Raw genomic sequence first — 23,114 nt, forward strand, 5'->3', positions numbered from 1 at the left:
TGTGTGTGTGTGTGTGTGTGTGTGTGTGTGTGTGTGTGTGTGTGTGAGAAAGCAACCAGGATGTTTGTCTTTGGAATATTGCCTCGTTTTAACCTTTCCCTTTCCTCTTTGAAAGATACATTTGAACTGTAACTCAAATAATCCAACTAAGGTGGCTGGAGTTTGGTCAGAAATATGGAAAGCTGGCATATATCATAAAAGCGGATTTGTATAAAATGGTCCATCCTTTATGTCAATATATGTGGGTGGTATTAACAGATGAAACACCAGTTGACCGACATTCCGGTGGCCTGAAGTAGGGGGTCCAAAATGCTAATTTAGTCTCACAGCCATATTTTGAGACCTCCTGTACCCCCACCAGAGGCCTGCGTGCCTTGAAACTCTCTAAATACAGAGGTAGTGAATATGATAAACCCCACCAACACAAAACAAAATGTAAAAAAATGTATTGCCTGATTTTAAAAAGCCACTTTTTAAGGGGTAGTTTATCTAAAAAATACTACACCTATTTTTAAGTGCATATTCTGATAGACAGAGCCACAGTACATTGATATAGCAATGTGTTGGACTGTAACTACCGTCAAACAAAACAGGGCGGCCTCCAAATATGGTCCAACATTTTGTAGTGCAATTACCAGGTCCCATGTCAACATCCAGGTAGGATGTTGTACTGGTGTTGTGACGTGCACGAACGAGTCATTCTTTTAAACGTCTCTTTAGGAGTGAACGAGGAAAATTGATTCACAGCTGTCAGACAGCCATTTTAGAATGATATTTCAAAGGGCAGGGCGGTATTTCATGAATGTATCAAAACCGAGATCGGAACATTCAAAATTGCATCAAAATTGGGGCGACATCAATAACATGACCGTGCCAGGCTCACTTCAACCAACCACTTTCCTCCTTTCAAGTTTGGTGTTGATTGACAGGTAAAGCCAGCCATTGACAATCCTCTTGCGAAGGGGGCGAGCGACACACTCACAGCCGCAACTATACAGCGCACATGCGAGAAATCTACTTGCGGGTCAACGAGAGTTGCGAGACAGCTGTTTGCATTCATAAAATACAGTACATACTGTGCATATGTATTGTGTATTACAACATTACATGACAATGTTTATAATTCCACATGTACTCTTGAATAACATACCGTCAGTTGATGTTAAAATGTGTGAACAGTCTGTCCCTCGCCGGTCCATTCACTTGAATGGGAGTGAGTCTCGCTGTTCAAAACATCCACACTTTGCTCTTGATTATCGCGCACATTCTATTTCTGGAGCAACACATGTCTTCCTTGACTGCCACTATCTTTCTGTGGATTACAAATGAAAAGGTCCTCATACAATGCAATATTTATTGTACAGGAGTTCCCTGTTCTAGCCTTGAATTTTTGAACATGCATGTCACAATCATACAAATAAAATATGGATTTGTTTGGTTCAACAATGGATATGATCCTGGGTGTGTTTTTTCCTTCCTCTTCTTCAGGTGTCTAACCAGCCGATGGGATCAACCAGCCCAATCAAAGCAGGGGGACAGTGGGAATATATCCCATCGGGTTTCAACGGTTGACAGGACATCCAGTTTAAGCAGTTCACTTCCTCTCACAGAACAAAAAGAAAGCATCCCGCCTGGGGCGGAAAAGCCAGAGCCTCAGGGAGGGGTTGAAATGGCTGCCGCCATGGCAGCTAAAATAAATGCCATGTTGATGGCAAAAGGAAAACTTTTGACTCCCCCGCCGTTGTTGACAAAGGTTGGTACTTGTTTATCTTAAAAAAATAAAATAAAATAAAACAATGCAAGCCATGGTTCCATCCAGTCATGAATGATTTATTTTTAAACGTCATCTAGACCCCCCAAAGTGCACCCGTGCTGCCCCCCACAGAAGAGCTGGTTGTCACTGAGGTTGACATAAATGATGTGCCTCTAAATTGCAGAGACCTTCTCACGAAAGGCAAAACCCAAGAGGAGGTATGTGAACAGAGGTTGTGGAAGTTCAACATTGGAAGCATTGGACTTGAAAATGCTTTAAATCGATTCTAACTTGAGCTAATATATTTCTGGATTCATGATTTCAGATTCGACTGTGTAGTGGGGCAGTTGTATCAACCAGAGGACATTTCATGTCTGATGTTGAAAGGGAAAAGTCTGGCGGGTATGTATATCGATACACAATCTTTGTATTAAAAGCAGAGCTCCAAAGAGTCTTACTTTTGAAAACTGATTCACTGGTGACAAAGGCTGCCACAAACTTATTATTTTACTAGTCGATCAATCACCAACAGTAGTCACGTTTCGTGGACAAATCAGATCATATGTAAACCGCAGCATACTACACCAGCAAACAGGTGCCTCTATATAATGATCCCCAACTTACAACTTGAACTCCTTAAGGTATGTGCAACTTGATAATAAAGACAATTGAGATTATCGGACATTCAGCATTCATTCAACTTGTCAGCTTGTACCAGCATGTGTTTATAAATGAGGGAGCAACTCCAATTGAAGGCGATGTTATGACCTAAAAATGTAGCTGTAAATCTGTGGTGTGTTTTAAAATGGAACCAAAAACTAGAAACCCTGCAGAATTGCAATGATACTATGAAATTATCTATAAATGCAAAAATACCTGTAAATATATTTCACTTTTCTCTGCCAGCACTCTTTTTTTATGTAAGATGAGGAAATTTTGAATGATGCCGACAAGAAAAACTGTTTGCTTATGTCTTTGCAGCCTATTAAGAACCCTGACGAAAAAACATCAGGTTTTTTTCCATAATCACCCATCCCTAGTTTGGGTCGTTAGAATAGAAGGGGAAAATACTTTTTCATTGCATTGTATTTGCTTCCTGTAATGCTGTGGCACGTGGGGAATGGAGAGGCACAGCTGCAGATTCACATTTATTGTAAACAGACTTAACAATATGGACAATATTTACTATACATTTTATCATTCTGATTTATTAGTTTTTTTTTGTGTTCAAATATAAGATAAGTTATCCTTTATTTGTCCCACACTTGGGAAATTTACAATATGTTTACACTGCGTTTCAAAAGTCTGTTTTGTAAATTCCAACGCACCAACGCATCTCTTTGGTGCCTTTTCACTTATTGTGAGCGGGTCTGGAAAATATCCCCTGGTGATAAACAGGAACCGACCTGTGTTTGTGGCCCACATTTAACAGTAATGATGTCAACACAAGCAGCATGCTAAACCAACATTGCTTCGATTTCTAGGTATGTTGCGCAATTTAGTCGGGCCATTGTTTCTCTTTACAATGACTGTTGTTACAACAGCATCTTGCAGGAAGTAGAATTGAGCTGCCCCCACGGAGACATCCTGAGCACAACATGCTTATGTTCTGTCATGTAAAATGATCAGAAGGGTACAGAACTTCCCCGTTGTCCATGACCTGTCTAATTTGTCTCCTTTTAGACAAAGACCTTTGTATTTGCATGTCCAGGCAAAGACACAGGAGCAGGTCAATAGTAAGTGGCACCGATTCCCCGGACCCTTTCCCCTTCGGTTCTTAGCTTCAAAGAATAAATATCACAACGTTTGTTAGCAAGTGACGTTTCTACCATCATTTTTCTGCCAACGTAGAAGCTGTCGCTAGAATCAAAGAGATCATCGCTGAGGATATGTTGAGAGCATCTGCAGCTTCGGGAGGTCAACCAATGCCCATTATTCCCCCACTCACACTGTACCCTCAGCCTCCTCGCCCTATCATCCAAACAGCCAACAGCAACTCAACACCGAGTCAAGGGCATCGGCCAGCAGCTCCTCATCCAGGGGTAGGCAGAATTGAGCAAGGCCTTTTTCGCTCAATGTCAAGATCTTTCACAGGGAAGACAACACAAATTTTTTACGAGTCTAAACACGCTGTTCTGGTTAATATTCAGGAAATGACCAATCACGGCTCACGTGTTTTCTGAAGCTGAGCCGTGATTGGTCGTTACTTGAACCCTCAACAACTGTGATGTCATTTTCAGTGGTCGCCCCCTGAGGTAGGGGTGGATTTTCCTGATTAACTCATATCCCACAATCGCAATATTAATCGGAAGACTGTGTTAGGGCAGCATAGAACATATTTTTGGAATAAACAAAGGCAAATAGGTTTGACTTCTCCTTTAGGCATGGAGGTAAAGAAAGTGAGGCAAGTGAAGACTATGTTGCCTTCTCTGATACCCACCTCCTAAATTAAATAGCAGAGAGAAGATCCTTGGTCTAAAGAAGAGAGCCATGGGTTACTGCATCTGCCGACAACATATTTTGTTAAATGTATTTTGTACCAGGCCAAAATCTGCGTTGACAATGAAAATCTTTCTTCATAGAACTTTGTTCACACAAAGATCTTTGTGGGCCTGGAACAGTCTGTGCCGTCATTCAACGTCAATGAAAAGGTCGAAGGTCCCGGAGGAACATACTTGGGCCACATCCAGACAGAAACAGGAGCTCGAGTCTTCCTCAGAGGCAAAGGTTCCGGCTACATTGAACAAGCATCCAAACGGGAGTCTTTTGAACCGCTTTACGTATACATCAGGTAATATACTTTTTTGCTCTCTATTAGCGATGGGCGAGCACAAACGCCAGGTATCGGGCCAACGCCAGGCATATTTTAAGGTATCGAGTCCTCGCGGAGGCTGCCGATAGCAGCCACCCATACCTAGGGCAAAAATGTATATAAATCTGATATTGGGTAAATCGTCCTTGGCAATAGTTGGCAGATTGGTGAATCATCATCTTCAGGAAGTAAGGTTTTAGCAATTTTTTTGTCATTCTGTTAAATGAAATTACTTAAATTATTTATCAAAATTACTACAGGTATCAGTATTGGTGACGGCTCAGAGTGAATACTGGTACGGCTCGGAAAAAAAGTGGCATTGAAGAGTTAAGGAGATACCTCAGAAGACAACTATAATCGAATTTTTACCAATGAAATGTGCATTCAGAGCAGCTCCCAGGCTAATTGGTACAACCGTATGCCATGCAATGTGGCATTTTCAACATAGACAGAAAATTAATGGAAATGCCACAAAGAAATCAATGTATTCAAGTTAGAGTATGTGTGCTTAGCAAGGGGCAACGTAAGATGGCCACTGGTGGCTTCGCTTGTTGTTTAGAAGCTGGTAAAAATTGAAGAAAGCTGAATATGTCACCGTAAGCAGGTGATTAAACAGACCAATCTCGAAAGAGAATGCGTGCAGCATCTACGCACAGCACCAATTTTGGATGTGTGCGCGGCATGTGTCGCTGACTTGTTGGTCACGTGGTGCAATGCGGCATCTTAGAAATATATCATTTGGATAGCTATTACTTTTTTTCGGGGGGGGGGTCTTGTGAAGTTTGCAAAACCGCATTATCCGCCGCATAACAATATAAAACAAGTCATTTGATACATTGTCCCTTTTTGGCCTAATGTCGCGCTTTAACAATGATGGCATTTACTTACAGCCACCCAAACGCAGCTGGACTGGAGGCAGCCAAGCGACTCGCAGAGAGTCTGTTGGAAACTGTAAGTCGCCCACTTATCTGAAGCTGAATGAGAGCTGTACGGAGGTTTAAGAAGGTGAAGCTATCAAAGCATATAGTTTTCACTGATACCTACCTCCAAGAGTAACAGCAGTAGTGTGAACCACCTGATCTCCAGAGATAGGTCCTGAGTGCTCTGCACCTACTCACAATACATTTCAACTGTCCATCAACTCTGGTGTTGTGCAGTGTTTGTTCATTTGCTCTTGTTATGACCTCCACCTACAGGTGAGAGCCGAGCACGCCCGGTTAAAGTCGTCCTACACAGCCACCGCCTCAACTCAACGTGAGTGTCCTTTCACTGTTTTGACTGAGCACTGGTAACGATATTAGACGTTACCCTAGCTGCACTCTTGTCATGACACTTCCACCATCCTGTGTTTTAGTGAGTGGTCCAACCATAGGTTGGTCACAACCTGTTCCTGATGTATGTGACGGATGCCGTTAACGCCACATTCTATACTTTCCTTTCAGCATATGCAGCTCATGGATTTCCACCTAATAGCAATTACTCTAGCCAGTCTTCCTGGTATAACTACCCAGCCAATGGGTATGCTGGAGCCTATTCAGCTTACCCAGGAGCCGGTGGTTATTGGAGTAATGCAAATGGTCCCCAGAGTCATTCTAACTTGTCGACAACCCCTCCATCTTCTCAGGCAATGGTTCAGTATCCGGTGTGTCCACGGAAGCCAAATCCATATCTTGTGGAGGTAATCACAAAGATTCAAAATATTGTAGTTGGTTGTTAGCGTTGCTTTTTTGTGCAAACCTTGGTACTTTGAATACTTGTTGATGGGTCAATTTTTGAAAATACTCCTGTGCATTGTTTACACTTGCCTGTCATCAACCCAGTCATCTAACTGTTCATTTAAAGCACTACTGAACTGCACTGGTCGTGCGTAAAACAGGGGTCACTGACCTTTTTTGAAATCGAGAGCTGCTTCTTTGGTACTGATTGTTTGGAAGGGCTTCGGGTTTGACATCCACTTATGAAATAACAAATTTGCTCATGTTACCATTAACTATTTCATTTTGTTATTAATATTTAATAGGGATGTTCGCTATTTTTTTTTTCCAGACTGATGCCAGTATGAATACCCAACTCTTGAATACTCTCCGATACCAAGTAACCAATACCACTAGTACTTTTGATATACCGTAATTTCCGGACTATAAGCCGCGACTTTTGTCACACGCTTTCAACTCTGTGGCTTATTTCATGAAGCGGCTTATATAAAGACTTTTCTCACGGCCGCCTGTGTACCGTCTTTCTTTGTAAATATCTCATGTTACAATATGGGCACCTGCGGCTTATACACAGGTGCGGCTTGTGTGTGTACAAAATATTTTTTTCCTTTAAAAATGTAGTGGTGCGGTCTATAGTCCAGAAATTACGGTATATCATTTCTACTAACCCAATAACTTAATTTTAAAGAAAGATCTGTATCCATATATGTAGATTTTTTTTTAGATGTTTACATTGAATTAATGGCAGTTTTATATTCTTTTTTGTAAATTTGTTCATAAATCCAATACCATGTAAATTACTAAGGATGCTCCAATTGATTGGTGGCCAATAATTATTGGTCGATATAAGTGAAAAGGTGCGCGAAAATTGAATCATGGTGGCTGCTTTTCTTCAGCACGGACAGGGGAAATTAAAATTAATGGGAGGTTGAATGGAGCCGCACAAGGCCGTTTTGGAAGAAAACCAGTTGAAGTCTGTAAAAGATCTGAGACTGAGACAGAGGTTTACCTTGCAACAAGACATTGATCCTAAACATAAAGCAAAATGTACAGTCGAATGTTTTAAAAAAAAAATCAGGTGTTGGAAAAGCCATGTCAAAGTCCAGACCTGAATCCAATTGAGAACCTGCGGAAAGAGCAGAAAATGGCTGTGCACAAATGCTCATCGTCAAAGCTTACTGAGCTGGGGCTGTTTTCCAAGGAAGAATGGGCAAACATTTCAGTCTCTAAATGCTCAAAAGTGACATACTCCAAAAGAATTGCATCTGTAATCGCAGCAAAAGGTGCTTCAACAAAGTATTAACTCAGGTGGGCCGAAATATTTTGCATGGTCCACTTTTGAGAATGTTTCTTTTTTCTTTACAAAATTTTAAAAATATATTAATTTCGTTCCACTTTACAACTGTTTCCCACTTGGTGTTGATTCTCCCCCCACCAAAATTCTATTTTATGTCCTTGCTTGGAGCCTGAAATGTGGCAAAAGGTCACAAAGTTCAAAGGGGCCGAATACTTTTGCAAACCACTGTATACTTGTATAGCAGCTACCCAAAATGGGTTAAGGCAAGCGTTTTTTAGTACGCCAAAGCCCAATGTTGACTATGTCTTTAGGTATCATTATTAATAGTCAGGATTTTGAAATGACAAGACCAGCTTTTAGGTGTCTTGGCAAAAGCTTTGAAAGAATTATGTAAATGTAAGGGTTATATTGTGTTAAAGGGTGTTGGTGGCGGCGATACAGTGGACGTTGTAGGATCTTTACACGCTCAGCCGGAGGCAGGAAGTTCAAATCAGCAGCTCCATGACGGCACAGAGGCAAAACAGGTTAGGTGAAGAGTCATACTTGCACTCGCTCTGAATGTGGATGATGGATGTTGCAGAGACTAGAGCTGGGTGGTTGTAGAAAAAAAAAACAGGATTATTTTGTTTGAGATTGAAATCACGATTATGTTTGACAAGTACAAAATGACCTTCATGACCATGTGAATTTCAAGCTTCTTGCATTTCCATTCTGTTACATCTACACCAGTGGTTCTTAACCTTGTTAGAGGTACTGAACCCCACCAGTTCATATGCAGATCCACCGAACCCTTAGTGAAATATAAAAACATGATTCGAGAAGTATTGTATTTCCATTGATGTCAGCTCAGTGGTAGAGCTGTTGTTTCCCAACCCAGAGGTTGTTGGTTGAATCCCTGGCCATTGCAACCATGCCCAAGTGTCCTTGAGCAAGATACTCAAATCGCGATTGCTCCTGATGTTGCATCATCAGTAGATGAATGAGGCAACAGACAGTGCGAAGCTCTTTGAGTACCCGAGGTAGAAAAGCGCTGTACAAGTGACAGCCTGTTTACCATATTCCCCAAATGCATGTATCAATAAATTGATTTTGTGAAAATGAAAGCCTTAAATAGCATTAAAATGCATTAAACAAAAAAATGTGAGGAAGCATGACTCTATGTCAGATGAGGGCAGTGCACAACAGCTGCCTCACAGAAGTCGTAGTAAGCCTGTCTGTGACGTGGGTCACATTACATCCTTTTCGTTTAAATGAATAAATAAATATGCGATCTGGATGCCATGTTCACGGCCATCAAACATGCTGGTTGGATGCTGCGACGTCTTGCTGTTGGATGGGGAAGTGGGCGACCCCTACTGGCAGTAGACTTTATTTTCTTTTAAGGTTGGGAATACCTTTGCTACTATGGTGTGTATTAAGGTCACCGTGCGAGAAGAAAAAAAATGACCAAGACAGATCTACTTCCACAGGCAAGCAACTTTTGAAACAGTTACAGGAAGTCCATACCCCACTCGATGGGAATCTAAAAGTTGGCCTTTATAAAGGTGCTGTTTCATTATTGGATTCTGAATCTAAGGACCTTTTGGGCTCAAGTATATATCCCTGTTGGTCCATTTCTTCTTGATTTTCCTCAGAATGCTCATTTTATCCACGACAATATGACAGCAATGATCTGGTGTATCATTCATTAGGAACTGGTAGAAGCAAGCCGGGGATGGCCCAATCAATGACGTGATGTCACATCCATTCCTAACATGTCGCCATTACAATTAACCAGGGGGGTTGCGGATATGCTGTTTTGGGAAATGCAAGACGACACACAAAGATGGGAACGCTGGATATTCATCAAACTTCACAATATTGCTTCATTTCTCCGATCAATAAATCGAAATGGGCCATTCTAGGTACACTTGAAATAAGGAGGAGTACACACACCATTCCTCACCGTAGATTAGGTTTAAGTAAACTTTAGCTCTAATGAGTAACATTTGATTTTTTTGGGGAGGGTGTAATAAAAAAAAATTGTATGCTTCTATGGACAAAATAGACCTTGATAAACATGTTGGGCTTTTGTTCAGCCTGCCAGCCACTCTCAGGAGGCTCCTGCTCTTCGACAGCCCACATTTCCTTCCCCCGTCATCCAAGACAAAGCAGTAGAGAGGTTTGTCCGTTTTAAGTTCTCCACGTAGTTCCTCTTTAACAACCTGTGGTTGTAATACAGTACATATTTTCGATCCGACTCTTTAGGATCCTTATGCCTCCACCGCCGCCTCCCTTTGCTGCTCTCACCTCTGGCCCGCTGAAGCGAACGAGTGACACGCCGACCCAAGATCCAGGCAGTCCGCCCAACAGTGACGCATCTTCGGGTACGCACCTGTTTCTTTGCTCCAAATTCTGCGAGCTGAAGCGTACTTCTTTATGGACCTTTTCACATTGAAGCTGCATGTACTTCTGGTGGCAAAAGCCTTCGCTTTTCTCCAGTGGCACTCCTAGTATACTCTTGAATGTCAAGGTGGCCCAATTGAGAAAACGGGCTAGCTGTCACCTCTACCATTGAATTTTGAATGTTTGAAAAGTCAGTCAAAAAGATGTGTGAGGTAAATCCCTTGAAAGGGAGATGGTCGTCATTTTTTTATTTCAACAAGTTCATTTCAAAATGAGCATGATTTTAATTTAGACATAGTAAACATCATCGGTGAGGGCCTGAATTGGTCTTTCTGTTGCTTGGATTAATGGCACGGACGTGTATGGTTACATGAGTAAAATAACTGGTTAGAAGAAGAATGCTTTATTTTTGTTTCAGCAAGTTCATGCTAACACCTAAGTTTAAATGTTTGCGCCTCACTTAGAAATGTTTAGGTCACAATAAATTTTCTGCTCATTTTTCAAATTCAAATCATGTTTATTTCCTGAGATAATTTCTTTACGGAATTGTTAAAATTGCAATAATATTGATTTCACAATATCCTTATGTATTTTTTATATATTCTTATTCATAGTAGTAGTCTGAAAGCCTGATGTGGTAAAGGAGGGAAAAACGGGAGTTGATTTGTAATCAGCGTAAAAAAAAATTTAGAAAGTTGACTTTTTTGTTGAAATTTGTTGACCAGTGTAATCATTCGATTTCCGCTGTTTTCTCAATTTGGCAAAATGACATGCAGCGTTTGTTTGAGTGCTTTTACCACCCAGAAGAATGTGCGACGTCTTGATGAATCAGTCTGTTGAGAGATTTTCTGTTCAATGAAATGGCGTCTCCACACCCCTGTGGAGGAATGGCGGAGGAGTGAAGACCTGTGAGATATTTCTCGGTTGCTTGGAAGCCACTAACATTGTCTTCTTCTATATGTCCTTTTGTCTTTCCCTTGTTTTCTCTCTCTCTTCACATGTCCACGGACCTGCTTGGCATGGATGTCCTGACCTGGCTGACTGGGGATCAAACCGACTGTAAACCACCGCTAACATGGGGCTCTTCAATGGGTTTCCTTTGGGTCTTCTCCAACCCCCCCTCCCTTCCTTCTGTTTGCCTCTTATGCTGTGCCCCAACAGGTCTTGTTGGAGATGTGTGCGGGAAGAAGCCCAAATTGGTGATAGATGCATCAGGGCTGGTGCCCTACGGCGGAGACTCTTCTGACGAGGAAGAGGAGAGGACGCGTAGCAGTAAGAGCAGTAACTCGTGACCCCTTTGGAGATGCACTTGAATCTCCCCCAAAAGAAAAATTCACTTTCACACTCTTGACACACTGCTTTGAGACAATGTGTTTCTTCAGATTCCATTTGAATGGAAGACGCATATTTTCAGTCCTGATATAGGCAGGTCATGTAAAGAAATCGACAGTTTTATCCCACATAGCAAGTTTCGCTACTTGCGAATTCACCTCTTGGCAGAGTTTTGTGAGAATCTATTCTCTGCAATATGCTGAGCGCGCACATATTCACTGTTTTTGTGCTCGGGCCAAAGCCGCCATCATGTGGCATACATTGGCAATTCAAACATCTGTTTTTGGAGGAGACTGTCAATTACTCATGAATTTTCAAATAGCAGAGAAATGTGGAAGATCTCCGCCGACTACTTCATAAACACAATGCAGTGCATTTTATTCAATATGAAATTAGTCATTTGATGAAGCAAAGGTCAGAGAAATTCAATACAAAAAAAAAAACATAAGTACCAGGAAAGGAAATTGCATCCCCCGGCTACCAACTTTAACAGTGTGCTTTTGGTGGATTTTCCTTTTTTTTTAATATGTGTGCATACAAGTGTTAAAATGAACAGAAATTTGATTCGGCATGGCATTTTTATTTTTGTTGACCACAAATCAGCCCGCTTTATTTGTTCTGAATTGAATACGGATCACTTAGAGCTTTTTCTTCTCTCGGAAAATGATGGATGTCTGTTCCCATGGAATACTATAATAAAAACGCCTACAAAGGACTTATATTTAACCTGACTAATTTTTTTGAATGAGATTAAGGATGCTCTATGAATGCATATTTTGGAGCCTCTATGCCATTGTGTATGGTCAGAGCTCCTGGGCTGTCCAGACCAAAGCACGGCTGGACATAACGCTGAAATTGACACTGGAAGGTATGCAGGTGTTGTTCCAGATCCACATTGAAGAACGACAGAGTGCCCCAGTCATAGTCCAAAGCCAACCCTATTCGGACTGGGTTCACTGTGATCCTCAGGTCAGGGCTCTGACCACTGTGTAAAAACTCATACTTGTGCCTGGAATAAATAGAGAAGATGGTTGATTTATTTACAGCCTGTAACATCACTGAGATATTTAATATGCTTGGTACCTAGAAGTAGTGAGGATGTGTCTCATACACCAGGAGGTGTTGTTGCCTCCCAGGTAGGAATTTCTCTCTGTGTCCTCGTATGCTACTCCAATCCTGAACTCTGTTCTGTCATCCACCTCCACTTCCCAGTAATGCCGAGCTCGCACTGGAATTAGATCCCCAAGGACTGCTACACACCTGGTACACACGTTAAGAATGATCACTGAAAGGGAGGTCTAAAAAAGAAATCCTGTGGTTCTGCTGAAGAGCATTCACATGTTCTGCTCCAAAAATATGTAGCAATTTTTCAAAATTTTCCACCATTGTTTGCATTTCTCCGCTAATTCAAACCATAACAATTTCAAACTGTTCAGCTCATTCAGGACACCTTGGGAACATTTCACATTCTGCAAATTCATGCATCTTTAATTTTTCCACATTTTAATGACAGACGCAAATCAATGGGGATGTGAATTCATCTCATCCTTCCACATTACCCGACAGATCCAATTTTGAAGTCTGCCCGTCTGTATTTCAACAATTCAATTAATTTGGCATTATTTCAATTCAGTTTCAATTCCTGTCATCATTTGACAGGAATTGCATTCTCTGGTTTACCTGGTGAAGTTGTCATCATCTAAGGCCATAGCGCTGATTGGCAGCTCTTCATCTCCATAGAAAATAGTGAAACCATCCTCAGATATTGACAGGCACGGATGGGCAGTCTCCTCAAGAAGATAGAAAAATGTCCCTGTCAACAGAAGAACAAAACATTTGCAGATAGTCTTGGGCTGTAGCCTGAACAGTAAATCAATTAGGAAGAGACCGCTCATATTTGCCTCTTACCAGAGGTGGAAATGCATATTTCCTTACTCCTGTCGCTGGGCCCACCGATATTGACCGCTCTCACTGAGATGAGGTAACAGTGACCTGCTTGAAGCTGAATCAAACACTGGCACGTGGGTACTGCTACTACAGACCTGATTAGGAAAATGGGATAGGTCAGACATTTTTATCAAATATCCACCTCATAGTGTGAAAACATTTCTTGGCATTTGACTTTTCACTCCAGAAAACATTCTGGACTCATTTAAAGATACCAGTCAAATATGCAGCAACTTCTCTGGAGTCGCCAGACAAACAAACAAAGGAGAATGTTGATAAGAGCTGAGGCTAAGAATAGATTTTTTCTGGGACAGTGTGCATCTTGATTCAGCAACCCAATAACCACGGGACCTGTGGTGTCCTCTGCAAACACTAACATTGCCGTGTTTATGAAAGCATTGAAGAAGAAGAAGAAAAAAGCCCAAAGTAGAAAATGAACAGCAGGTACGTACTGCTAATTTCTGTGTTCAGGGGAACTGTTGAAGAACTGTACCCTAGGGTGTCAGGGAGAATTGGCGAGTTCTGACTGGACATTTTTCAGGTCCCACTTCATGTGTACTGGGTGTACTGTAAGAACGTGGGTCACACTGGAGTTAACATGCAATGTGATGCATGTTAAGAAAACTATTGCCTAATGGTATTGTGTTGCATCAAAAATTCATGGCTGACTTTAAGTGTGTTGCTTTTGTGAGGTGTTACTCCCAATAATAAACTGCGACAGTTTTATCTTGACATACTGTAGTAGTCTAGGCTTTTAAAAAAAACAAAAACAATCCCAGTTGAAGATAAAGATGGGGGATTAAAAACTCCCAACTGGGAAGCTCTCTTGTAAATCTTGTAGTGTGATGAGGTGCTCTTACTCAGTGACCCCTTTCTCATTGCCGTCTGACCCTTTCAGTTCGGTCAGCTCCACAGTATAGGAGTCAACAGGGTCAGGGTTTCCCGACTCCCAGCGTATGAGAGCAGCCTCCGGGCAGCTGCAACACTGCCTCTGCTTGATCACTGGAGGAGATGGAACTGTGGAGAAATGAGAGATTTAGCTTTGATTCCGCCTGACCGCATCAATCATGGAAGGCTGAGGAAAAACAAAAAGTCTATTTTCGGGAGATAATCTGATTTTAAATGTCGTGAATAACGGTAAAATGTAGGAATAATAAATACAGAACTCATATCAAGTACAGATACCATAAAAATCTACTTAGCAACAATAATATAGTAATCGTGCGTCATGACTTCCAACCAGACTTCTCGTTAATTACCTGTCATGTATAAGGCCTTCTCACTGGCTGGGCTGATGCCTGTTGTGTTGGTGGCTGTCACCCAGAGCTCATATTGAGCACCAGGCAGAAGTTCTTTCACAGTGCAGTGGGTCTCTTTCACTTTTGCCTTCCTTACTAAATGCGAAAGCAATGGGTACAACTGGTTCGAAAAATAAAAACGGCATCAAATGCAGATGGTGTTGTGACACAGACGCAGATGTACCTTGTGGGGCAGTAGTGCTGTCCAGAGGCGCATTCTGCAGCACCAGTCTGTAGTACAGCTCGTAGAACTCCACCGTGTCGTCAGAGAACAGACTCCAGCATACACGCAGAGATGTCTGGGTGGCCGAGTTCGCCATTTGGGGGTTGATAACCGGGGCGGATGGAGCTGTGGACATCCCGTGGGGTTTACTTGGCAGCCAGTGTTGCATAGTTATACTGTAATCAGTATCTCACACGAGTCCCTCTCATAACTTTGTCAAAAAATCTTGTCATGAGACGATGCTGAAGAAATGACACTCTGCGACAACGTAGTGTACCTGTAGTTAGTTTTCAGCTGATACAAGAGTGTACATTTTCTGTCCGCTCAAAATAACACGCAACAAAAGTGAGTCCACCCATTGGTGCAAGTTTCACATCTGAGACCTTGAAAATGCTAATGAGTCACGTGACATGCACATTGCATTTATTATTCTATCCTCTCAGTATTATTGATATATTAGACTGATGTTTATTTCTTCATTTTACCTATAACTTGGATTAACAGCACCGGTATATACCCGCTTTGGGCTACAGTGTTTAGTATTAATTGTGCTCTATGAGCAAAGAATAGATTGAAGTTTATGTTTAGTGTTGTGGCTGAATGCAGTGACGTAGAAGTGTGGTGCATTTCCTGAACTGTATTTATCCCTCTCATGCAATCAAAACAGGTGCAGCTAAGTGGTTGCGGTGTTTTTCTAGTATGACACATTTAGAGACACGCCGATCGATCGGCCACCAATTTCCATGGCAAAATACTTGATCGGCCAACAATATTTTAGTCATTACTGATCCACAAAAAATTATCGCCCACAGTTTGTACTTTGGAGCCCGCAGCCAGAGACCACCAGCCTGTGTGCAGCTTAGCGTACCCTCCCCTGGGCCGGATTCAAACCCATGACCTCTGCACCGTGAGGCGGACATGTTAACCAGTCAATCACCATGCCGCCCACATCCCTAATAGTTATGAAACTGCAAAACCAAAATGTAAATCGAACCTGGAACGATGTTGATGGAGTCCATCATGCTTTTGACATCTGACAGATCAGCGAGCGGCGTTTCAAAATCAAGATTTGTTGCCAGTGTGAGGTCCATCTCTTCTTTGGCAAACTCCTCAATTCTGATGAAGTCCAAAAAAAATAATGTTGAATTCTGCCATTTATCCCGATTAATAAATACAAATCGGACTACTTCAGAGAATGGATTTGCACTGGGCGGTGTCTTGCTTACCGTTTAAGGGTTGGAACAACTGTCTGTCATAAAACGAAGATGGAGATGAGTTAATACATGAAGATGGATAGATAACAAGATTACTGGCGCAATCTCTAGACAGATTTAAATATGGATGGATTGATACCTTGAGAAAAACCCTTTTGTCCTGGCTCCGATAAACCTCCTTAGCCTCCTCTATGAGCTCCTTGGAGGCATCCAATGCGTGCCCACAGGCCAGCAGCTGAGTGTAAAGGGCCTCCAGCTTCCTCTTCTTTTCATCTTCCAATCTAGCTGCTCGCTCGTCATAACGCTGCGATATTGTCTGAAGAACATCTGTGTAGTGATGCTCCAAGTGTTGCTCACGTCTGCCAAAATTCTCCTGCGTGGTGTATCATTTGCAGAGCTTTTAAACACTTGACAAGACCTTTTCACCATGATGTCACACATGCTTCCAGGTTGGCAAAAGACACAGCTTTCTCTGATGAAGCAGTCTGGCTATCTTCTCCGTACCAACAGCTCCTGACGTCATGCACTCAGGATTTATTTATTCACCTACAAATTTCACTGGATTTATTTTTTATTTTTTGTAAGGAAATTGAAAAAAATGAAACCTTTTGGGGTTTATATCTGGCAGTGCAACCCAAATTGTGACTACTGTTGATCAATTTTCTTCCACCTCGAAGTACTTTGGCACCTATTGTTTACAGATATAATGAAATTAGATATTTTATTATTTTCTTGGTGGCACGGTGGGCAACTGGTTAGCACGTCGGCCTCACCGGTTCAGGGTGTACCCTGCCTACTGCCCAAAGACAGCTGGGATTGGCTCCAGCACGCCCACGTCCCTCATGAGAATAAACAGATTCGAAAATGGATGGATGATTTTCTTGCTCTGAGGGAAACATTTTACCTCAACAGTGAGAAAAATTTCTTCCAGGTGTCCTGCAAAGTTCTCCATCTCAGCCACCTTCTCTTGCAACTGATTCCTGGAGCTGTTGATGTCACTCTACAAGGGTTTGAACAAACTTAAAATGACTCCTTCATTCAAGGAAATTAGTTCAAATTACATGGCCATTTAAAAGTGTTGCTGTTTGTGACTGGCAACACCTGTCAACAGTGCTACAAAGTGACAGACAGGCTTTTAATCTTAGAAAGCAGTGTTTTCAATTTGTGGCATTGATGTAGTAGGGTGTGGAATTCCACCTGAGCATTTATTTGACAAAAAGCAGTTTCATGTAGCTACTAGTACGCTCTTTGTGCCTGATAAGTTCCGTGCACTGCAATGCCTGTACTGTATCTGACTGGGAACATTTTCCTGCCTATCTTAAACTGAAGAGTTAGAAAATGAGTTCAGCTTCTACCTCAATACGACCATTGCCAAACATATCATCATGTCTATCCTTCACTCCAGGGGACTTCTTCAGAGGGCTGGCCATGTCTCTATTCAACTCCTGGTATTCAGTTTCTTCTGCAATGACGTCCAATCTACTTCCCCTGATCTCATACAGATCCATGACGAATGACTGTGGGAGGACATTATAACACTGAGTGATACGCAATAAATGCTGAATAGGACTTTGAACAAAAGTACTGTAGTAAGACAATGCATGCAGGCTGAATGAAAAAAAAAAATGGAGGAATATTCACCGCTAGGAATCAGCTTTTACGCCACCATTGCAGGCCAACGTGCACAAACCAACTGTGAGCAGAGCAGCAACACACGCAGAAGCTGTGACAGAAATAGATGAGGCAGGCACACACTGATCAAATGTCAAAAATATCTCAAACATCCTGAGAATAGAAGCCAACACTGTCTATGTTGTATATTGAATAGAGTATACATTTACAACAAAAATTAGGTTAAAGGTTTTAAAATTCAGTTTCATTCTGACATCACAAGGTGGAAATCCCCAGACGTGTGATTGAAAATTGAACGCGAATACTGGAGGGGCATGGTGCCTTCACTGACTCTCGTAATTTCAAAATATTACACTGACTCATTTTTCTTTATCGATATCACATTTTGTTCATTTTGTGCTTTTTCAACAACTGTTAACAAGATGCGGTAACTTAACAACGTATCCTTAGTGTCTATGTTGCTTGAACATGCATACCTGCTACTATATAATACAAATATAGAATTTAAAGAATTATACCTGCTAATTGGTCACCTCCCTCCATTAATCTCAGTTTCAAAATAGAGAATGCATTTATTGTAGACAGTGCATGTGAATAATAAACAGCTGATGCTGAGGCAAAATGCTAGGGAATTAATTGAATTGTTGAAAAGTAGAATGTGAGACTTGCATTTAGAAAGGGTCTGAATCCGTCAAGACATGTGGAGTATGTAGTATATGTCATTCCTAGTTTGGGAAATCTGAAAAATAGCTCCCATATGAATGAATAAATGCAAACTTAAATACGCTGCTGTCCATTTTCCAGCTTCAAAGTCAATTGTGACAGTTGGCCACAGAATATCATGCTATTAACTACAGATTTTTCCCAAATGTAATAAGTCTGAGATTTAAAACAGTGATTCATGGTTTATTTCATCTCATGTGAGAGTAACATTGGTCAAAGTGTGGGATTGCTGCAAATGCATTAAATTACCTTCAAAACGGGTCAAATGTGACCTAACAGTTTGTAGCTTTGACTTTGAATGGGTAGAGAAATGTGGAAGATTTAGAAGGGCAAAAAGTGGGCATAGTAATAATACTACAAATAATGATAATAATGACTATTAATGATTTATGTCCTGAAAAACTCATGTGCAGTGCTATTTCAACACCGTTTTGTGTTTGCGAGTCGCTTGGATGAGGCCATAAACTTTGCGGGTGAAATCCCATTTTTTCTGTCGTCTTTGAATGCATCCTGCGTCACGCAAATGGCGGACGTTGTAAACAGAGACCCAGTTTTGAGGAGGCCTGTGTCCAAACATTTTCAACGATGAGCAACGTCGAGTGTGAGCGCCCGGACAGCTTGGACGGATGGGTGGCGATAAAAAGTAACATCTTCGAAGAACCGGAGGTGTTTAAGTTGGGTTTTATCGTCCAATGGAACGTAATCGAGTGTAAGTTCGCGGTCACCTGCCACAACAGGACATTACAGCGGCGGAATCGAAAAGAAGAATTTAGCTTGACGGGGGAGCATCAAAGCAGCTGGGCCGGCCTCTTCTCGGTGAGCGATTTAAAACACATCCATCAGCAGCTAATGTGTGTCAGCGATGTCTTGGCGCCTTGCTTTCCCGATTTGTCGGAGTTCGAAGACGGCAGTGTATGGGATTTACTTTTCCCGAGTCGGAAGTACGGTTCGGATGACGAGCGGAGGCTCTCGGACGCACCGTGTCGGAAGCTGGAAAAATACTTAAGCACCGCCATCGACGTTTGCGGGAGGACAATAGTGCTCGATACGCTATTCTACCAGGATGAGCGCGACGTAGATGACTACTTTGAGAACCTCCAGGAGTTGAAGAGGAAGAGCATGCACGACGAGATGTCAAGGGCCAAGGGTCACCTACGACAGGTAGAGTCATTCATTATGCATACAACTTCGATTTAGCACGCTTTTCACAATTTTTATTGACTGGGTGATCGTGACGTCACACGCACTTGTGGGTGGCGTTTGACCAAGGCAGAGTGATTAAGAAAAGAGTAAAATAAGGGTTCAATAATTCTACGTATGATCTCTTCCTCTCTATCCACCATATTCCTACGCCTCTACGAGCCTTTACGTGAATAGGCTATTTTCGGTTTCGTCTACATGGAAACTGTTCGTGCAGTCCACTTTCTATGACACTTGCAAGCTTTAATAACGTGGGAACAACAGTTGTTGTATCTTAAAAGACAATACATTTCAATCCAGGTTCGCGCTAATGTAGCGGGGTGGGAGGACGATGAAAAAAGGCCAGCGACAAGATACGGTCGGTCAATGTTTAACTACTTTCCAAACTGTCGCTTCAGATGTGAGGCAATGAGAAACATCAAAAGCTCTGAGGTGTATCAGTACCTACACAGTAATAAAGTTGGTCGCGTTTTGTGATCCATAAAAGTATGACGGCGATCTTTGAATACATTCAAAGGCCTATCTGTACCGAGTACAAGTTATGATCGAGCTGCTCTTGACATTCAAAATCATTTTGCGGTTCTAAAAACAGCAGAAACACGCAGAACAAGAATCCGGCACGAAGGAATTGCATTCTTTCCTTCCACATCCAGTTTAATGCGTTCGGTGCCGGCCTCGTTTTTTTTTGTCCAATGGGAGCACCGATCGTCACACGCGTCCATGTACAGTATTTACAGAGTACAGGTACTTGCAAAAATCACAGCGTGCATACGAACCATACACACACACACACACACACACACACACACACACACACACACACACACACACACACACACACACACACACACAAAAACAACCCATCCACTTTTGGTCCAGACAAACAAGCAGACCAAAGGACTTTTCTGGTATAAATACACTCTGAGAGAAACCTTCTCCATTGTTAGTGTTATCGGTCATCGGTCTAATTATGTCTAGTTTTGTTAAAAAAAAAAAAAAAGGTCCCTGTTAGGACTCCTGCCCATTACATTGACACTTTGGGACCAGTCATTTGAAGTCGATATGTAGAAACACAGAAGTTGGTTGGAGGGAAAGACGACGGGAAAACAGAAAAAGTATGTCTTTGTCCTAAGGGAATATGTGTCCTCTACTAGAGACGAGAGTCATGCGTTGTTTATTTTAAGATGACTCCCAAGTAGATTACAAGACCCACAATCTTACTCACACACTCTGTGTCCATCAGTGTCTTTATGTACCATCATATTCAAAAGGTAATAATTGACATATAGCACTGTAACTTTGTGAAATATGATGATTCAACAATTCAACAATAAATTGCGTCTCCTCTCAGCTGCTGCAGAGTCACGGAGGTGCGGACCGGATGGTCACGCTGCTTGCTATCTACGCACAAGAGGATGAGGCCTACCAAGATCTGCTCACTGAGGCCACTGCCTTCTTTCAGTACCTGCTGCAGCCTTTTAGAGACATGCGAGAGCTGGCTTGCCTCTACAAAATGGAGATCCTGGTAAATAAAAGCATGCCACTTGAAGGTTGACGTTTTAGTGTTGTGGCACCCACTGACAGGACTTATATCATTGCTTGACTGCAGTATCTGATTTCCACCAAAAGAGGGTGTTAAAAGACCAGGGAGTGTCCATATTTTTTAGTTTGAGGGCTGCATTCGGAAAAATGGAAGGACCTAATTCTTCCACTTTAATTTATTAAACACGCTAAAATCCATCAATTAAGCTATGACATGTTGTTTCAATTTTACCAGTTGCGAACTCTCTATCGATCTGTCGCAGTGAAGAAGGAGCTGAGGTGAAAGGCGGAGCTCTCGATTTACAGGCGATCTACGTTTCTACCCTAACCTATGGTCATGAGTGAGCTGTGGGTCGTTACTGAAAGAACGAAATCCCAGTGACAATCGGTCAAAATGAGTTTCCTTCGCAGGGGGTCTGGGCTATCCCTTACAGATAAGGTGAAAAAGCTTGCTCATCCGGGAGGGGCTCAGAATCAAGCCGCTGCTCCTCCACGTCGAGAGGAGCCAGATGAGGTGGCTCGGGCACCTGGTTAGGAGGCCTCCTGGATGCTTTCCCTGTTGAGGTGTTCCAGGCATGTCCCATCGGCAGGAGGCCCCGGGGATGGCCCAGGTCATGCGGCTGGACTGGGAATGCCTTGGAATGTTATGGAAATGGCATTTCATTGAAACAACAGCTCCATTTTCTAGTTTTATCTTATACCGCAGCTACTGTGCCACTCGGACAGGTTGAAACCAGTTTTCCAAAACGCGTTCTCATACATGTTAGAATAGCTTTGAACAGTTGACGGTCCACACTGCTGTTTTCCACAGAAGTCCCTGGAGTTTGATGACTTGGGTCCTAAGAGGATTGAAGCTCTGGAGGGGGAGGCGGAGGAGTGGAGGGCCAAAGCGGAAGATGCAGTCGTGTCCATTCAGGATATCACAGTCACCTACTTTGCGCAGACTTCAAAGGCGTTGGCTGGTGACTCATTGACTCATTTAATCACTTTATTATTAATAACCTGAATTCTGTTGCACTTTACCGCCACATGCAGGAAATAGATCACTGCAGTCCCTGGTTGCATTGCTACTTCATACACATAGTATGCAGTCATGTCCTACAACTTGATGCTCCATAATGGCCTTTTGAAATCAACCAAGACAAAGTGTGCTTGCTTCAAGCTATTTTTCACTTTGTGTACTGTAAAACTGCCAAAAAAAAAAAAGTAGGCATCTTCATTGCTAACAAATAATCAAGAGACGGCAGGTTAATGGAAATCAGCATCAATGTTCCGATAATTATAAACACACAAGGAGCAGCAACACATAAAAATAAAGTCGGTAACAAAGAGATTTTTTAATTGTATATATATATATATTGGTAACAAAGAGATTTTTTTTTTTGTTGTTTTAATTTTCATCAGTGTTTGGCCTCCTTATTCAAGTATGTAAGGAACATTACAATGTTATCAAGTCTTACTGATCTGGCCGTATCCATAATAACATGTTATCTTAAAATAGGCATATTATTTTATATAGCACAACCAAATGTAGAAAAATGAGATGTGCAGATGCAGACATGCATATCCGACTTGTGCGCATACCGTACATGTTCAGGTATGGTGAAGCAGATGGAGGAGGATAAGCATCGCTTTGGAACCGCTGCCTGGGCTTCTGCAGCTCCCCGACTGGAGAAACTGCGCTTCCTCCTGGCCAAAGAAGCCCTGCAACACATGAGATCGACTGAGATGTGTCTGAACAGCAAGAAAGCCAGCATCAAAAAAGAGGTGAACATCACACTCACTGGTTTAGCATGAATAGCATGCCGACGGGGAGATATATACATACATGGCAATTTTCCGCGGATCCGCGGAAATCCGCCGTTTTATTTCTTAAATTGATCATTTTTGTGAATCGTCTAAATCCGTTGAGAAAATTTTAGGGGCGGTCAGGTACCTTATCGTCGAGTTTTCACGAGCTCTCCCGAACAGTCTCTCAGTTTTCCGTTTGTAAACAGCCCTGCGATTGGACGTGTATGAAAGCTTCAACTAATCAGATCAC

The 23,114-nt window shown here is 42.1% G+C and overlaps 3 protein-coding genes across 4 annotated transcripts in view; 2 read left to right on the forward strand and 1 right to left on the reverse strand.

The window, feature by feature from the left end:
• The window catches only part of LOC109525751 (UPF0469 protein KIAA0907 homolog), a 14,904-nt gene extending 2,895 nt beyond the window's left edge, over positions 1-12,009 (forward strand). The window contains exons 2-15 of one of the 2 annotated variants that reach the window (XM_019886512.1): positions 1,489-1,753; positions 1,852-1,971; positions 2,079-2,155; positions 3,437-3,489; positions 3,605-3,795; positions 4,336-4,544; positions 5,456-5,516; positions 5,762-5,819; positions 6,008-6,243; positions 6,612-6,659; positions 7,997-8,101; positions 9,656-9,738; positions 9,825-9,943; positions 11,124-12,009. In XM_019886512.1, the coding sequence (XP_019742071.1) occupies positions 1,489-1,753; positions 1,852-1,971; positions 2,079-2,155; positions 3,437-3,489; positions 3,605-3,795; positions 4,336-4,544; positions 5,456-5,516; positions 5,762-5,819; positions 6,008-6,243; positions 6,612-6,659; positions 7,997-8,101; positions 9,656-9,738; positions 9,825-9,943; positions 11,124-11,254 (1,756 nt within the window). In that variant the 3' untranslated portion in view covers positions 11,255-12,009. The remainder of the gene's footprint in view (positions 1-1,488; positions 1,754-1,851; positions 1,972-2,078; positions 2,156-3,436; positions 3,490-3,604; positions 3,796-4,335; positions 4,545-5,455; positions 5,517-5,761; positions 5,820-6,007; positions 6,244-6,611; positions 6,660-7,996; positions 8,102-9,655; positions 9,739-9,824; positions 9,944-11,123) is intronic. The other variant, XM_019886513.1, reaches the window with a different exon arrangement.
• On the reverse strand, positions 11,883-17,913 carry fsd2 (fibronectin type III and SPRY domain containing 2). Its single transcript, XM_019886511.1, has 13 exons — positions 17,618-17,913; positions 17,332-17,493; positions 16,881-16,976; positions 16,116-16,349; positions 15,989-16,011; positions 15,757-15,878; positions 14,724-14,888; positions 14,501-14,635; positions 14,102-14,258; positions 13,203-13,336; positions 12,975-13,107; positions 12,378-12,554; positions 11,883-12,303 (listed from the first exon to the last, which is right to left on the reverse strand). Exons 2-13 carry the CDS (start codon positions 17,482-17,484, stop codon positions 12,045-12,047), a joined length of 1,788 nt encoding a protein of 595 aa, XP_019742070.1. The 5' UTR covers positions 17,485-17,493; positions 17,618-17,913; the 3' UTR covers positions 11,883-12,044.
• Positions 17,914-18,814: 901 nt separating this feature from the next.
• The window catches only part of whamm (WASP homolog associated with actin, golgi membranes and microtubules), a 12,085-nt gene continuing 7,785 nt past the window's right edge, over positions 18,815-23,114 (forward strand). The window contains exons 1-4 of the mRNA XM_019886494.1: positions 18,815-19,492; positions 20,883-21,056; positions 21,885-22,035; positions 22,671-22,840. Of these exons, the coding sequence (XP_019742053.1) occupies positions 18,917-19,492; positions 20,883-21,056; positions 21,885-22,035; positions 22,671-22,840 (1,071 nt within the window). The 5' untranslated portion in view covers positions 18,815-18,916. The remainder of the gene's footprint in view (positions 19,493-20,882; positions 21,057-21,884; positions 22,036-22,670; positions 22,841-23,114) is intronic.

The sequence above is a fragment of the Hippocampus comes genome, unplaced genomic scaffold, assembly GCF_001891065.2.
Source record: "Hippocampus comes isolate QL1 unplaced genomic scaffold, H_comes_QL1_v1.1 scaffold261, whole genome shotgun sequence".
Taxonomy (NCBI): Eukaryota; Metazoa; Chordata; class Actinopteri; order Syngnathiformes; family Syngnathidae; genus Hippocampus; species Hippocampus comes.

What these genes read in the sequence shown, in the direction of transcription:
- fsd2 (XM_019886511.1), bottom strand. Translation starts at nt 17,484, where the DNA reads ATGGATCTGTATGAGATCAGGGGAAGTAGATTGGACGTCATTGCAGAA. An exon ending in CTCCATCAACATCGTTCCAG is followed by an intron (nt 14,889 to 15,756) that starts GTTCGATTTACA and finishes GGATGTCCACAG; the next exon opens with CTCCATCCGCCCCGGTTATC. An exon ending in CACATCCTCACTACTTCTAG is followed by an intron (nt 12,304 to 12,377) that starts GTACCAAGCATA and finishes TATTTATTCCAG; the next exon opens with GCACAAGTATGAGTTTTTAC.